Source organism: Saccopteryx leptura, chromosome 3, assembly GCF_036850995.1.
Source record: "Saccopteryx leptura isolate mSacLep1 chromosome 3, mSacLep1_pri_phased_curated, whole genome shotgun sequence".
NCBI classification, from domain to species: Eukaryota; Metazoa; Chordata; class Mammalia; order Chiroptera; family Emballonuridae; genus Saccopteryx; species Saccopteryx leptura.
Window position 1 is genome coordinate 309,446,605 of NC_089505.1, and position 17,097 is coordinate 309,463,701.

At 42.0% G+C, this 17,097-nt stretch overlaps 1 protein-coding gene, 1 long non-coding RNA gene and 1 other non-coding gene across 8 annotated transcripts in view; 2 read left to right on the forward strand and 1 right to left on the reverse strand.

Annotated features, from left to right (window-relative positions):
• LOC136401169 (uncharacterized) overlaps positions 1 to 15,758 on the reverse strand; it is an 89,271-nt gene extending 73,513 nt beyond the window's left edge. Inside the window, exons 1-2 of the long non-coding RNA XR_010750482.1 lie at positions 15,421 to 15,758; positions 14,865 to 14,946 (exon numbers count right to left, since the gene is read on the reverse strand). This is a non-coding gene — a long non-coding RNA (uncharacterized lncRNA). The remainder of the gene's footprint in view (positions 1 to 14,864; positions 14,947 to 15,420) is intronic.
• On the forward strand, positions 3,829 to 3,992 carry LOC136401708 (U1 spliceosomal RNA). The gene has a single exon (XR_010750714.1). It is a non-coding gene; the product is annotated as a U1 spliceosomal RNA (small nuclear RNA).
• The window catches only part of PDE7A (phosphodiesterase 7A), a 110,240-nt gene continuing 108,206 nt past the window's right edge, over positions 15,064 to 17,097 (forward strand). For 2 of the 6 annotated variants that reach the window (XR_010750480.1, XR_010750481.1), the window contains exon 1: positions 15,947 to 16,863. Coding sequence is in view for 3 of the 6 variants with exons in the window: in XM_066378963.1 (XP_066235060.1) it covers positions 16,726 to 16,863 (138 nt within the window). In the remaining 3 variants the exon portion in view is untranslated. Of the gene's footprint in view, positions 15,375 to 15,938; positions 16,864 to 17,097 lie in introns of those variants that run through there. The other 4 variants (XM_066378962.1, XM_066378963.1, XM_066378961.1 and 1 more) reach the window with 4 other exon arrangements.

A 17,097-nucleotide genomic window follows, 5' to 3' on the forward strand; every position in this document is an offset into this window, starting at 1 on the left:
GGCTGAACGCAAATTGAGCGGGTCAGGGGAAGGTGAACATTTGTTTGCATTGGCAATCATCTGCTTTTGAAACAATTTAAGGCTGAATGCAAATTGAGCGTGTCAGGGGGAAGGTGAACATTTGTTTACATTGGCAATCATCTGTTTTACATAAAAACTACGTCTTAATGTAATTTCTTTTAAGAATGCCTCCTAGAAAATACAGGACTGAAGAGGAGAAAAAAGGAGCTAAAGCTGCACAAAAACGGCTTTCTCGACAAAAAGAAACCACTGAGCAGAGAAAGACAAGGCTTGCTTCAGTCGCAGAGCAAATGCATCTTTCTCGGCAAAATGAGACTGATGAGCATAGAGAAACAAGGCTTGCCTCAGATGCAAGACAAAAAAGCCTGTCTCGACAAAATGAGTCCCTTGAACAAAGGCAGGAGAGAAATGCAAAAAAACGACAGAGTAATGCTGACCGAAACGCAAATGGTCAACTTTATGTTGCCTGTTCAAGAGTTCGTGAAAGAATGGACGTAAAATTAAAAATAATTGATGGTCCTCTGTAAGGCGAGCTTAAAAATGATGGAAAGATCTACACAAGAAATGTTGTGTACAAAGAGATCTTTGACATGTGAATTAACATTTTATTATTTAAATCACCTTTATTTATTGAGCTAGCGGTGGCTCTTAAGAAATGTACCGCCAGTGGTTTCCTTCATTGCACTCTACTTTAAGCAATTAAGCAAGTAGAAGGGGGAATCCCCGTGGGGCAGTAAGCAAAGGGGCGTCCTCGCCACCTGCCCTGGGTAATTCAGTTTGAATTAGCAGACACCTTTGCACAAATCATTTTAATTACAATTTATAATATCTAGAACAGCGGTCATTTCGTATGACCGCCGGGCTTTCTAGTTTTTTCATATGACTATTGGCCATCTGTATGTCCTCTTTGAAGAGGTGTCTATTCATTTTTTTCCCCATTTTTTTTATTTTTTTATTTTTTACTGAGACAGAGAGTGAGTCAGAGAAAAGGATAGACAGGGACAGACAAACAGGAATGGAGAGAGATAAGAAGCATCATTAGTTTTTCATTTCGCATTGCAACACCTTAGTTGTTCATTGATTGCTTTCTCATATGTGCCTTGACCGCAGGCCTTCAGCAGACCGAGTAACCCCTTACTGGAGCCAGCGACCTTGGGTTCAAGCTGGTGGGATTTTGCTCAAACCAGATGAGCCCTGCTCAAGCTGACGACCTTGGGGTCTCGAACCCGGATCCTCCACATCCCAGTCCGAGGCTATATCCACTGCGCCACCGCCTGGTCAGGCTCCCCATTTTTTTATTGGATTGTTTATCTTCCTGGTGTTGAGTTTTACAAGTTCTTTATAAATTTTGGTTTATTAACCCCTTATCAGACGTATTGTTGAATATGTTCTCCCAAGGTGTAGTTTGTCTTTTAATTTTGTTCTTATTGTCTTTGGCTGTGCAAAAGCTTTTTAGTTTGATATAGTCCCATTTGTTTATCCTGTCTTTTATTTCACTTGCTCTTGGAGATAAATCAGCAAATATATTGCTGCGAGAGATGTTGGAGAGCTTACTGCCTTTTTCTTCTAAGATGCTTATGGTTTCATGGCTTACATTTAAGTGTTTTATCCATTTTGACTTTATTTTGTGAATGGTGTAAGTTGGTGGTCTAGTTTCATTTTTTTGCAGGTAGCTGTCCAATTTTCCCAACACCATTTGTTTAAGTGGCTGTCTTTACTCCATTGTATGCTCTTACCTCCTTAGTCACATATCAGTTGTTCATAAAGGTGCGGGTTTATTTCTGGGTTCTCTGTTCTGTTCCATTGATCTATATGCCTGTTCTTATGCCAGTACCAAGCTGTTTTGAGTACAATAGCCTTGTAGTATAACATGATATCAGGAAGTGTGATACTTCCCACATTATTCTTCCTTTTCAAGATTCCTGAGGCTATTTGTGATCTTTTTTGGTTCCATATAAATTTTTGGAATATGTGTTCTATATCTTTGAAGTATGTCATTGGTATTTTAATTGGCATTGCATTGAATTTATGAATTGCTTTGAGTAATATAGACATTTTAATGATGTTTATTCTTTCTAACCATGAGCACGATATATGCTTCCACTTACTTATATCTTCCTTGATTTCTTTTATCAATGTTTTATAATTTTCCGAGTAGAAGTCTTTAATCTCCTTGGTTAAATTTACTCCTAGGTACTTTAATTTTTTGGTTGCAGTAGTGAAGGGGATTGTTTCCTTAATTTCTCTTTCTGACATTTCATTGTTGGCGTATCAAAATGCGCTCTGATTTCTGAGTATTAATTTTATATCCTGCCACCTTGCTGAATTCATTTATCAAGTCTAGTAGTTTTTTGACTGAGATTTTAGGGTTTTCTATATACAATATCATATCATCTGCAAATAATGATAGTTTTACTTCTTTTCCAATTTGGATGCCTTTTATTTCCTCTTCTTGTCTGATTGCTGTGGCTTGGACTTCCAGGACTATGTTGAATAAGAGTGGTGAAAGGAGGCACCCCTACCTTGTTCCTGATCTTAAGAGGATTGCTTTTAATTTTTGCCCATTGAGTATGATGTTGACTGTGGGTTTGTCATAGATGGCCTTTATCATGTTGAGGTATGTTCCGTGTATTCCCACTTTGCTGAGAGTTTTGATCATGAATGGGTGCTGGATTTTATCGAATGCTTTCTCTGCATCTATTGAAATTATCATGTGGTTTTTCTCCTTCCTTTTGTTTATGTGATGAATTACATTGATTGATTTGCAAATATTGTACCAGCCTTGCCTCCCCAGAACAAATCCCACTTGATCATGGTGTATGATTTTTTTCACATATTGCTGGATCCAGTTGGCTAATATTTTGTTGAGGATCTTAGCATCTAAATTCATCAGGAATATTGGCCTATCATTTACTTTTTTTGTGTTGTCTTTGCCTAGTTTTGGAATCAGAATTATGCTCACCTCATAAAAGGAGCTTGGAAGTCTTCCTTGCTCTTAAATTTTTTGAAATAGCTTGAGAAGGATAGGAATTAGTTCTTCTTTGAATATTTGGTAGAATTCACTTGTGAAGCCATTGGGCCCAGGGCTTTTGTTTGTTGGGAGTTTTTTGTTTTGTTTTGTTTGTTTTTAGGGAGTTTTTTGATAACTGTTTTGATCTCATTTGTTGTAATCGGTCTGTTTAGGTTTTCTGATTCTTCCTGATTGACTTTTAAAATATTATCTGTTTAAAGGAATTTGTCCAATTCACCTAGGTTATCTAATTTTTTGGCATACAGTTCTTCATAGTATTTTCTTACAATCCTTTGTATTTCTGTTGTGTCAGATGTTATTTCTCCACTCTCATTTCTAATTTTATTTATTTTAATCCTCTCTTTTTCTTGGTGAGTCTGGTTAAAGGTTCATTGATCTTGTTTACCTTTTCAAAGAACCAGCTCCTTGTTTCATTGATCCTCTGTATTGTTTCTTTAGCCTCTATGTCAGTGGTGGTCAACCTGGTCCCTACTGCCCACTAGTGGGCGTTCCAGCTTTCATGGTGGGCAGTAGCGGAGTAACCAAAGTATAAATAAAAAGATAGATTTAACTATAGTAAGTTGTTTTATAAAGATTTATTCTGCCAAACTTAGCGAAAATCTGACATAAAGTACTTGGTGAGTGATTATTATTACATGCTTTGACTTGCTGTAACTCTGCTTTGTAAGTTTTATAAAGTAAAGTTACTTCTCCACTTTATAAACCACCATTACTGTGGAACCAGTGGGTGGTTAGAAAATTTTACTACTAACAGAGATACAAAAGTGGGCGGTAGAATACTTACCTGGCAGGGGAGATACCATGATCACGAAGGTGGTTTTCCCAGGGTGAGGCTTATCCATTACACTCTGGATGTGCTGACCCCTGTGATTTCCCCAAATGTGGGAAACTCGACTGCATAATTTGTGGTAGTGGGGGACTGCGTTAGTGCTCTCCCCACATAAAAAAAAAAGTGGGCGGTAGATATAAAAAGGTTGACTACCCCTGCTCTATGTGATTTATTCTGCTCTCATTTTTATTATTTCCTTCCTTCCACTACCTCTGGGCTTTACTTTGCTGTTCTTTTTCTAGTTCTTTTAGATGCAGTGTTAAGTTGTTTATTTAGGTTTTTTCTAGCTTCTTAAGGTATGCCTGTAATGCTATGAACTTCCCTCTCAGTACTGCTTTTGCCATGTCACATAAATTTTCAGTTGATGTATGCTCATTATCATTCATTTCTAGGAATTTTTTTTATTTCTTCCTTGATCTCATTGTTAATCCATTCGTTATTTAACAACTTGCTATTTAGTTTCCAGGTGTTTGAGAATTTTTGAGTTTTTCTGTTGTGGTTGATTTCTAGTTTCATGCCATTGTGATCAGAGAAAATGCTTGACATGATTTCAGTCTTCTTAAATTTGTTGAGACTGCTTTTGTGCCCTTACATGTGGTCAATCCTAGAGAATGTACCATGAGCACTTGAAAAGAATGTATATTCTGCTGCTTTAGGGCGAAAGGTTCTGAAGATATCTACTAAATCAAGTTGATCTAGTGTGTCCTTTAAGTCTGCTATTTCTTTGTTAATTTTCTTTCTTGAGGATCTATCTAGTAATGTTAGTGGGGTATTGAAATCCCCTACTATTATAGTATTGCTGTTGATCTTGCCCTTTATATCCAACAAAGGCTGCTTTATATATTTAGGTGCTTCTATGTTAGGTGTGTAGATATTTATAATGGTTATATCTTCCTGTTAGATTGCTCCCTTTATCATTATGTAGTGACCTTCTTTATCTCTTACTATAGCCTTTGTTTTAAAGTCCATTTTGTCTGATATAAGTATTGCTACCCCAGCTTTTCTTTCATTTGCATGAAATATTTTTTTCCATCCTTTTACCTTCAGTCTATGTGCATCTTTTGTTTTAAGGTGAGTCGCTTGTAGACAGCATATGTATGGGTCCAGTTTTCTTATCCATGCAGCTACCCTATGTCTTTTGATTGGATCATTTAATCCATTTACATTTAAGGTTATTATTGATATGTAGTTATTTATTGCTATTTTATTCTTTAAAGCTGTATTTCTCTTTTGTTATATTCTTTTCACCCTTTGATCTGTTTACAACAGGTCCCTTAACATTTCTTATAGCATTGATTTGGTTGTAATGAATTCATTGAGATTTCTATTGTCTGGGAAGCTTTTTATTTCTCCTTCAATTTTAAACAATAGCCTTGCTGGATAAAGTAGTCTTGGTTGTAGGTTCTTGTTCTGCATTACTTTGAATATTTCTTGCCATTCTCTTCTGGCCTCAAGTGTTTCTGTTGAGAAGTTGGATGTCATCCTTATGGGGGCTCCTTTGTAGGTAATAGCCTTTTTTTCTCTAGCAGCTTTTAATATTTTCTCTTTATCACTTAGCTTTGGTAGTTTAATTATGATGTGTCTTGGTGTAGATTTTTTTTGGTTTCTCTTTAATGGAATTCTCTGTGCTTCTTGAACTTGTGTGACTTTTTCATTCATCAATTTAGGAAAGTTTTCAGCTATGATTTGATTGACCAAAATCTCTATCCCTTGTTCTTTCTCTTCTTCTTCAGGAACCCCTACGATGTGGATGTTATTTCTCTTCATGTTGTCACAGAGCTCTCTTAGAGTTTCCTCAGACTTTTTGAGTCTCTTTTCTTTTTGCTGCTCTGCTTCCATACCTTCATTTATCTTGTCCTCTAACTCGCTGATTTGATCCTCAGCTTTATCCATCCTGCTTTTAATTCCTTACATTGTGGTCTTCATTTCTGATATTGTATTTGTCATTTCTGACTGATTCTTTTTTATTATTTCCTTTTTTATACTTGCTATCTCTTTATTTAGTTGTTAGTAATGACAATCTATTGTTGTTCTAAGATTTTTGAGCATCCTAACAATCATTTTTTTAACTCTGCAACTGGAAATTTGGTTATATCTGACTTATTCAAGTCCTTTTCCGGGGGTTTCTCTTGATTCAATTGGGTTGCATTTCTCTGCCTTCCCATTTTGTCTGTGTATAAGAAGGGTGTGGCCACTGTAGTCCAATTGATGTGGCCTCTGTGTAGTCTGTCTGCAGGCCCACCATCCCCTCTGCTACTGCCTCCGGCGTTCGGGTATGGGAGTTGCTGATGCCAGCCAACTGCGGCTGTTGCTGCAGTTTCCAGTTTCCACCTCTCCTCTTTGGCAGGGGCTGTGTTCACCTGCCCATGTCTACAAGCTTCAGCTTTCACCCCGCTGCTGTGTGTGGGTCTTCACGCCGCACCCAGGGCTGCAAGCCTTGGCACCACAGGCAGGGGTGAGCACCGTTGCTCAGCCATGGGTCTCCACCTGTTCCTGGGCTTTCACCCTTGGCCCCATGGGCGGAGTTGCACTCATGCATCAGGCTCTGCGGGCTGGGTGGGCTGTGTGTCTGCACTCAGCTGCGGGTCTCTGTAGATCCCAGGTTTTCACCTTTCCCCTGCAGGTGGGATTGCAGGCGGGCCCACAGCTGGCGGGACCTCTTTTGTGTGCCCCTTCCACCTGCCAGATGATACTGAGCTCATATCAGGCTTTAGTCATGGCCAGCCAGCTTCCGCCCCCCCCTGATGGGACCGTGCTTTTGCATCCCACCACCGCTGCCGTTGCCCACCCGCTGGCTAGCCCTCAGCAGTGTGGTTGGGGGCACTGCACCACAGACCCTAGCACTCAATACTGTATCCCTTAAGGCTCCCTCCTTCTAAGCGAGACTGCTCTGATTGCCGCAGAAGAGCTTGTTTGGCTGGTGTCCTGCTTCCCTTTACTGGTATTGCTGGTTCCAGGGGAAATATTCACTTCAGATTTGGGGACTGACTCAGCCCAGGGGTTAGGGTGGCTGTCCCTCAAAGTGTTTCTGCCTGTGCCTCCTAGATTACACTCTCTTCCTGCTACTCTGGTTCTCTCCTCTCTCCCTGTCCCCCTTAGCCCTGGGTAAGTGGTTGTGAAAGAGGTTTTCTGCATGATCCCTTTAACAAGAATCCTGGTTCTGAGAAATCTGTCTCTTTCTCACAACCAGTATCCTGACTTGTTTCACAGCTAAATGTTGTCCATATGCTTCTTCTAGGTTCTGGGGCTGCAGGCTGGGGCTCTGTTCCAGGGGTCCAGGGCCCTCCCCTCTTTGCTAAACTCACTCCCGGGAGCTGGGCAGCCCTCTCCGTATTTCCCCTTTTCCTACCAGTGTCTGTGTGGCTTCTTTGGTGTTTCTTGGTTAAAGAGTCCTCTTAGTTTAGTCCAAAGTTGGTTTTTCCAGATGATATGCCTTGGTTTAGTTCTTTTCTCTTTCCATCATTCTAGGACAAAGTTGGCTATCTCCATCTGGAAATGTGTGTTCCCTTCAGTTCTGCTACATTTTCTTGAATCATTTCTCCCCTATAATTTTTTCAATTCTTTCTTTCTGAAATCATCCTTATTTGGAACTCCAATTTTAGTATCTTTTCTCACATTACCTGTATCTTTAATTTTTTCATTTTGCTTTTGGGAAGATATCTTCAACTTTATTTTCTAAATATTTAATTTTTGCTATCATAGTTCTACATTTTAAAAACTATTTTTATTTCTTCTTTTTATATCATCCTGTTCCTATATAACTTCTCTTTCTCAGGGTACTATTGGTGTTTTTGGAGGAGAGGGTTCTCTGTATCGTTTCTGTTGCTTGTTGTATTTTTGTTCTTCTGTTTCTACTGTCTCTCATGCTATGGCATTTATTCAAATTTCAGCAATGCTTGATTGTTCTTTCATATTTAAAATGAGATATTGATATGCTACTAGTGAGCTCCATATACATGGGTAGGATTACCTTAGAATTATATGTGGACTTCACAGTGATCCCTCATTTACTGCCAGGGTTAGGTTCCAGAACCCCCCGTGGTAGGCAAAAATCCTCAAAGTAGAGACCTTATATATTATTTATATATATTTTAAGGCTTTATAAACCCTCCCCACACTCTTATAAACCTTTCTGACACTTTTATAAACACTTCCTATGCTCTTAAACACTTTCTACATATTTTATTTCCATTTAATATTCTTTTAATGTTTTAATATTTTTATATTGTTTTCAATTTTTTAGACTAGAAAATGCTTATTTTACCACAAAAATAATTAAAATAATAAATATATAAAAATATCTATATACCACAAAATTCCGTGATATAGCAAAAAATCCACAATACAAAATTAGATATATACAATTTTAAAACCCATGATACAGTGAGACCACGAAAAGTGAACCACAATATGGCTAGGGATGACTGTATTCAGTTGGAGGAATCCAAACTGACTGCATCTGTAAAACTTTTGCCCTGAGCAGGTCCACTTTGCTAAAAGAGGAATCTTCCAACCTCTTGCCTCAAGGATGTAGAGTTGGCTGTCAACAGTAGTCGGATTCTAATTATCCCACTACTTTTCATGTGGTCTCTAATCCCACCCTGAGCTCTCTTGGTGAACCCAAGCCAGACCCCATTTGGTTCAATCCATCCAGTCTTTCGCTGTGGCAAAGGAGACCAAATTACCTGTCTGCACACAGTTTTGGTTTTTAACCATTTGCTTTAAAGAATTTCAATTGATTCTTCTCTTTTTTTAGCCCATTTTCATCCTTGCCTTCCAGAACAGCTGAGGCCTCTAATTTCTGAGATTGTTCTGGGTCTTTGAAGCAGGAACTGGCCAGAGGTAATCCTTCCCATTTGTAAGCTTAGGTTTTAGCTTTCTGTTCTGCTAAAACATGTACAACTTGTCGACGTATTCACCTTCAGTTTCTAAAAGATGAGCTTGTCAGTTTTCACTTCCCTCTCTTTTCTCTTTGCCTTTCTGGATTTATGCCTTATTTTATTCTTTCAGTGTAATTTAGTATGGTTTGGGGAGGGAACATTGATGAATGTATGTTATGTAATCTGGGTGTTTAGCCAAAAGTACTCTGACTGATTATTAGTGTATCAACATGGAAGTTGCTTGTCAATTAGAATTGAATTACTAGCCTAGAACAACCAACGCTCTGGTGAAATATTCCTTCAATTGCCCTTTATTTTATTAAGTATTCATCATTGCATTGTAAATATTTTACTTTTACTCATAGTTTATATATTTAAAAATAAATTTTGTTGGCCCTGGCCTGTTGGCTCAGTGGTAGAGCATCAGCCTGGAGTGCAGGAGTCCCGGGTTCAATTCCCGGCCAGGGCACATAGGAGAAGCACCTATCTGCTTCTCCACCCCTCCCTCTCTCCTTCCTCCCTGTCTCTCTCTTCCCCTCCCGCAGCCAGGGCTCCATTGGAGCAAAGTTGGCCCAGGTGCTGAGGATGGCTCTGTGGCCTCTGCCTCAGGCGCTAGAATGGCTCTGGTTGCAACAGAGCAATGCCCCAGATGGGCAGAGCATCGCCCCCTGGTGGGCATGCCAGGTGGATCCCGGTCAGGTGCATGCGGGAGTCTGTCTGACTGCCTCCCTGTTTCCAACTTCAGAAAAATACAAAATTAAAAAAATAATAATAAAAATAAATTTTGTTATAAAATACTATGTTTATCTTAGAAAATATGGCAAATTATTTTAAAAGAAAAACTAAAATCTCACCACTTTTAATGTTTTGGGGCTATAACTCAAGGACTACTTTTTGGGAATATATAGAGCTTACTTTTTAAGCTATATCAAATGAAGAAATTAAATTAACAATTTAAAATCTTCCATAAAGAAAAGTTCTGACCCAGAGAGTTTCACTGGGGAATCCAATCAGACATTTATGGAGGAACTAATATCACTTTATATGAACTTTTACAGAAAATAGAAATGTAAGGATTATTTCCCAACTCATTTTATGAAACCAGTATTACCCTAACACCCAAGTCAAACAGAGAAAATACAAAAAAGAAAACTATAAGCCAGAGGAAGCAGAGCAGATCTTATTTTCAACATTTTAATTTATAAGAGGTTGCCCGAAGGACTGGCCTCTATCTGGTCTAACTTGGATCTCAGAGGGTGCTGCTCAGGAAAACTAAAGGAAGACTGACCAACAGACACCTGTGATAAGAGATTCTAGGTGGAAACCCCAAGGAGGGACACTTTGGGATAGTAAGACATTGAAAAGCAGCCATGTACACAGGAAAATAAAAAAAGCTACACATAGGTTCAGGCAAGGTGTGTGTTCAGTCAAACTTTAAAAACCTTAAGGTTTCTTCTTGGACTGATCCCAAAGCTTAGAATCAAGGCTCAGCTGATTAGTGAAGAATTTCCTCAGCATAGGGCCAGTCTATAAAGACTGGGAAAGGTAGCTGTTTTTTTAAATGCCCCATATATATACAATAACAAAATCACAAGTCATACAAAGAAAGAGAAAACATGACCAAATCAGACGCAGAAAATAAAGTGGAAGAAACCAGTCCAAAGAAAAATAGGTGTCATACTTAACAAAGACTTTAAAACAACTCTCTTAAATACCTCAATAATTTTATTTTAATATATGATAATAATGCTTCAGTCATCATCATGCTATTTCACACAGCATTACTTTTAACCAACAAATTCATTTTACAGCAAATAAAGGCAGCAGTGTGTTCATGCTCATGGGATTCATTGGTCTTAGTATCTTGCCTATTGCCCCTAAGTAGCTGATCTGATAGAATGACTGAATGACTTTTTTCTTTTTATTTTACTTAAAAAAAATTGTACTGTCCCTGGCCGGTTGGCTCAGTGGTAGAGCGTTGGCCTGGCGTGCAGGAGTCCCGGGTTTGATTCCCAGCCAGGGCACACAGGAGAAGCGCCTATCTGCCTATCTCCACTCCTCCCGCTCTCCTTCCTCTCTCTCTCTTCCCCTCCCGCAGCCAAGGCTCCGTTGGAGCAAAGTTGGCCCGAGTGCTGAGGATGGCTCTGTGGCCTCTGCCTCAGGTGCTAGAATGGCTCTGGTTGCAACAGAGCAACGCCCCAGATGGGCAGAGCATCACCCCCTGGTGGGCATGCCGGGTGGATCCCAGTCGGGTGCATGCGGGAGTCTGTCTGCCTCCCCGTTTTCAACTTCAGAAAAATACAAAAAAAAAAAATTGTACTATTTTAATCATTTGAAAGTGATTATTCCATGGCAGTAAGTCCATTCACAATGTTGTGTAACCATCACCACTATCTAGTTTCAGAAGTTTTTCATCATTTAAAAATGAAACCCCTTATCTATTAAGCAGTCATTCTTCATTCCACTCTGTTACCAGTCCTTGGCAACCACTAATTGGCTTTCTGTCTCTATGGTTTGCCTATTCTGGGTATTTCATATAAACGAAATTATACAATATGTAGCTTTTTGCATCTGGCTTCTTTCACTTAGCTTGTTTTCAAGTTTCATCTATGTTACAGCATTGGAATGGTCTTTTAAAGACTCAATAATTGCTCTATCTGGATAGCAACACCTTGTGGAGCTAGGATAATATTCCTTTGGCTTTAGTACACATTCTAAATATAAATATATATCCATGGTCCCGGAATCAAGGTATAGCACTGAGAGTGGATCCTCTCACTTCTACCCCTAGTGAATCACATGCAAAATTTTGCTTACCATTCCTGCAACTTTGGGCTCTCCTGGTCCAGATTTCTTAGTCCCCCAAAAGAATGCTTCCACCAGGGTACATTGCAAGTGTTTGATTAAACTGGAAGTTGAGGCTGCCACTTGGCCATTTGGGGATCCTCATGCTATTTATTTAGGTATTTTATTTATTGATTTTTTTTTTAAGAGAGAGGATGGAGAGAGAGAGAAATATTTAACTGTTCCTGTATGTACCCTGACCAGGGATAGAACATGCAACCTTTGTGTATTGGGATGATGCTCTAGCCAATTGAGTTTATGGCCAGGGCCTTCATGCTATTAACCAACATGCAAAGAAGGAGCTTCTCTTCTGCCTGGAGTGATTGAATTGGACTATTATGCATATTCTGAGTTGCTGCTACACAATGGGAGAAGGAAGGAGTATGCCTGGAATGTAGGAAATAATGTAAGGGTGCATCTTAGTACTTAGTACTCACATATTTTGTGATACGAGTTAATGGAAAACTACAACCCAATAGAAGTAGAACCTCTAATGATACAGATTCTTCAGGAATAAAAGTTTGGGTTGCCCCACAGGGCAAGGAACCACTACAGCTGAGATGCTTGAAGGCAAAGGGGATATGAAATAGGTAATAGAAGAGAAAGTATTCAATAGTTACAAGCAGTAATTATGATCATGTTGCCAGTTGCAGATACAAGGACTGTAACAGTTATGAGCATTTCTCCTCATTTTGATATGAATATATTTTGTTTACTGTATTCACCAATTATTCCCCTTTCATTCCCCCAAAATATGGTGTCAATAATGATTATCCTTTTATCTTGGTATTTAAGTTACAGGCTATTAAAGGGATACTGTGCCTCATCAAGGAGAGGAATGAACATCCCTTAAAGACTCTATCATCTTTTGAGAAAGGAAGGAGCTGTTACGGGTTGTTTGAGACAAAGTTGCATGATATGGACTTAAGCATGATTTTGCTAAGGTTTTTATTTGACAATTAAATATAATTAAAAGAAGTTTGGCCCTGGCTGGGTAGCTCAATCGGTTAGAACAGGGGTCCCCAAACTACAGCCCGCGGGCCGCATGCGGCCCCCTGAGGCCATTTATCCGGCCCCCGCCGCACTTCCAGAAGGGGCACCTCTTTCTTGCTGGTGGTCAGCGAGAGGAGCATAGTTCCCATTGAAATACTGGTCAGTTTGTTGATTTAAATTTACTTGTTCTCCTCATACACTGTTGGTGGGAATGTAAAGTAGTACAACCATTATGGAAGAAAGTATGGTGGTTCCTCAAAAAACTGAAAATAGAACTACCTTATGACCCAGCAATCCCTCTACTGGGTATATATCCCCAAAACTCAGAAACATTGATACGTAAAGACACATGCAGCCCCATGTTTATTGCAGCATTGTTCACAGTGGCCAGGACATGGAAACAACCAAAAAGCCCATCAATAGATGACTGGATAAAGAAGATGTGGCACATATACACTATGGAATACTACTCAGCCATAAGAAATGATGACATCGGAACATTTACAGCAAAATGGTGGGATCTTGATAACATGATACGAAGCGAAATAAGTAAATCAGAAAAAAACAGGAACTGTATTATTCCATACGTAGGTGGGACATAATAGTGAAACTAAGAGACATTTATAAGAGTGTGGTGGTTACGGGGGGGGGAGGGGGGAATGGGAGAGGGATAGGGGGTGGGGAGGGGCACAAAGAAAACAAGATAGAAGGTGACAGAGGACAATCTGACTTTGGGTGGTGGGTATGCAACATAATTGAACGACAAAATAACCTGGACTTGTTATCTTTGAATATATGTATCCTGATTTATTGATGTCACCCCATTAAAAAAATAAAATTATATAAAAAATAAATAAATAAATAAATAAATTTACTTGTTCTTTATTTTAAATATTATATTTGTTTCCGTTTTGTTTTTTTACTTTAAAATAAGATATGTGCGGTGTGCATAGGGATTTGTTCATAGTTTTTTTTTATAGTCTGGCCCTCCAACGGTCTGAGGGACAGTGAACTGGCCCCCTGTGAAAAAAAGTTTGGGGACCCCTGGGTTAGAACATAATCCCAAAATGCTAAAGTTGTGGGTTTGATCCCTGGGATCAAACCCACAACTTTATATACTTGTATCAACCAATGAATGCATAAATAAGTAGAATGACAAATCAGTGTTTCACTCTCCCTTCCTCAATAAAAAATCAATTAAAAAAAGTGTATATGGGTGTCAAGTTGACACGAGTTGTACTAGTGTGGTTTTATACGGTCAGGTTAGCCAAGCTAGAACTACGTTTTGGTTGGTCATAGTAAAAATTTGCAGATTTAAGTGGAAGTGAAGCACCAGCCATTACACTTGGAAGGTCCATGCAGGGTCCCAAGCACCACTGTAGTTTTGAACATGATCTGCTGACTCCCCTCACTGGCAAGGGGCAGCAGCAGGGCCTGCAGCTACTCCAGTTTGTGTCCTGGACGAAGAACATGTGCAGCAAATCTCTTTCCCCATATATATACACACACACACACACACACACACACACACACACACATATAGTTGGTTCTGTTTTTCTGGAGGCTAGTACACTCCTCTATACAGTAAAAGAACACTGAAAACAGTTGAAGTTCTGGTCTTGAGATACCCCATGGTATGGTGAGATACCCCAATGCATGGCTCTGAGATCACACAGGGCAGAGTTCGGTGGCATAAATGATTTATGGTCTTGGAACCTGATTCCTCATCTGTGGAATTCAGATAAAATGTTTACTTATGTGTTTATGTAGGGTTAAGTTAAATATTGTATGTAGAATACCTAGTATAGCTCATAGTGGGTGCATAGCAAATGTTGGCTCCCCTCTGCTGAGGGGAGATGTATTGTTTAGTTAGTGGCCTGAGTCTTATAAAATATTTTAATCATACTGAGTTTCTTAGATGTTATTAAATGTGAAGTAGTTATTTGGCATATAACCGTCTGATATCACACCAATACCACCTTCTGGGTAGTCAGTTGTACCACGGAATTCAAATATTATTTGAGATTACTTCTGCCATGTGTCTATGTAAGATCTAGAGCAAGTTATGTTTCCTTGAGCCTACTTTCAATTTAAATACTATTACCTCAGGGGTTTTTGTTTGTTTGCCTAAGTAAATAGGAGAAAGTACTCAGCTGAATTTTAAGCATACAGTAGATGCTCAATACATCTATTAGATATTGTGAGAGCATTAAGATTTCAAAGATGAATTGGATCAGTTGTTGTACTAGACTAGAGGGGAATTTACCGCTTAGTGAAGACAAAATCCATGAAGCCATAGTGGAAGTTATATTTCTTCTAATCATAGACAGCAAACAAGTAAAAAGTACCTTTGGAGAAGATAGGAAGTTTTAAGTGATATAAAAAAAAGCCAGATGCCATGGAAAGGTGATAAAACATCTTGCAGAAATTTGTTAATTTACAGGATCATGAACATTTAATACCTTTTCTCATCAGTAATAGCTATGCAGTCCTTTCCACCTTGCCAGTGGCTAGTCACAGCAAACAAGTGGAAGGGTGGGTGCCCTGAGAGCAGAGTTAAATTAACTATTTTGCCAGTAGGGGAGAGCTTGTTCATGCTGACGTTTAGAGGTTGGAATGCATTCGGAACAATGAGTTGCAGCTGAAAAGCTTTGACAGTTTAAGGAGAAATGCGACAAAACAGAACCTGCAACTTACATAAACCAGGTCACGAGCTCTTTACATTGTCACGCTTTCTAAAAAAGCAAAGCTAACAAAGAACACTTCTGGTAAAAGGGTAAGCAGTCTCCTTTTTTCCTTTGTCTTCTCAGTATCATCCTTACTTTCTCATTTTTTCCAGTGCACACTCTTTTTCTCACTCTCGGTGTTTTCCTGCCACCCCTTCACCCCCTCCTCACTCTGCATTCTCTGCTCCCCAGTTATCCGGTTGGCCCGGGACAGTCCCGGGTCCGCACCTGCCCAGAAAGCGCGCGAGCCCCGGGACCGCGGAGGGACTGGCAGTGACCTAGCCGGGAGCACGGTGTCCGCGCGGCCCGCTGACGTCACTGCCGCAGCGGTCCTGAGCAGAGCCTCAAGAATGGGAATTCAAGGAGGGAAAACGGCAGTTACTCCGCGGCCAGAGCTGATCACTACGACTGCGCTGGGGGGCTTTGGGTTTCCGGGGTCGCAAGGCCGGAATCTCGCCTCTCCCGCAGGCTGAGCCCACCCCCACATCCTTAGCGCTCTCGAACGCAGGAGTTTAGCGATGAGGAAAAAGTGCCTACACGGCCGAGCCTCGTGCGCACGCGCCTTGGGTGGGGAGCAGACAGGAGGGAGGGCTGCGGATTAAGATTGGTAGGCAGAAGGGCAGTGTGTGGAGCGCGGGACCGGGACAGAGACCCGCGGTGCAGAACCGGGGAACATGGGTCACACCCTCCACCGTTAGCCGGTCTCCCCGAGCGCTGCGGCGGCGTGGGGCCTGCGGCGCGGCGTCGTGACGTCACGGAGGCGGCGGCCGTGGTTGGCGCAGGGTCCGCGGCTGCAAAGTGTGAATTACGCCGGGCTCGCGCCGCGGGAGGAGTGAAGTCAGGCTCCGGGGGAGGGGAGGGGCAGGACGGTGGCGGCTGCCCGAGCTGGTGCTGCTCCGAAGCCCCGCGCACCCCGGGTCTCGACGCTGGCTGGCTGCAGCCGTCTTTTCTTGCAGCGCTTCGCTCTGCCCTTGCTCCGTTCCTGCTCCGCTCCTCCCGGCGTTAGAACCCTGGGGCAGCGGGGCTCCCCCTCCGACTTGCTTGTGGTGCCCCCGCTTGCACCCGGTAGCCAGGCGCGCGCCGATTCTGTTAACTGTCGCGGCGACCGCCGAAGCGCCTTCCCGCCGGCGGCCGGCTGCAGTGTTCGGGCGGCGGAGGCGTGAGCGCAATTTCCCGGCCCGGAGCCGGGCGCGCGCCGTTGCTGTTAACTGTCGCGGCGACCGCCGAAGCGCCTTCCCGCCGGCGGCCCGGCCGCAGTGTTCGGGCAGCGGAGGCGTGAGCGCGGTTTCCCGGCCCGGGGTCGGCACCCGCCCGCCCTGCCCCCGCCTCGGCCCGGTGCCCCGCAGCCGCGGCCCCTTCCCAGCGCAGGGGCCGGCGGCCGGGGCAGGGCGGGCGTATTCAATGGAAGTATGCTACCAGCTGCCGGTGCTGCCCCTGGACAGGCCGGTCCCCCAACACGTCCTCAGCCGCCGAGGAGCCATCAGCTTCAGCTCCAGCTCCGCGCTCTTCGGCTGCCCCAACCCCCGGCAGCTCTCACAGGTAAATTGCCGTCGTCGCGGGGTCTCAACGCTGGGCTTCTCTCTTTGTTTCCCTCTTGCCACTGGGCTTCACCTCCGCGACACCCCCTGTCCTCGCTTCACCCAGACACAGGGTTGCCCATTGTTTGGGGCTTTCCAGGCTGGCCCTTCGATTTGAGAGCCGTTTTTTTCATCCTCGGGACTGTCCACTGTGTAAGTCCCCGGCCTCCAGGCAGGTCGGCTCCGAGAGCCCTTA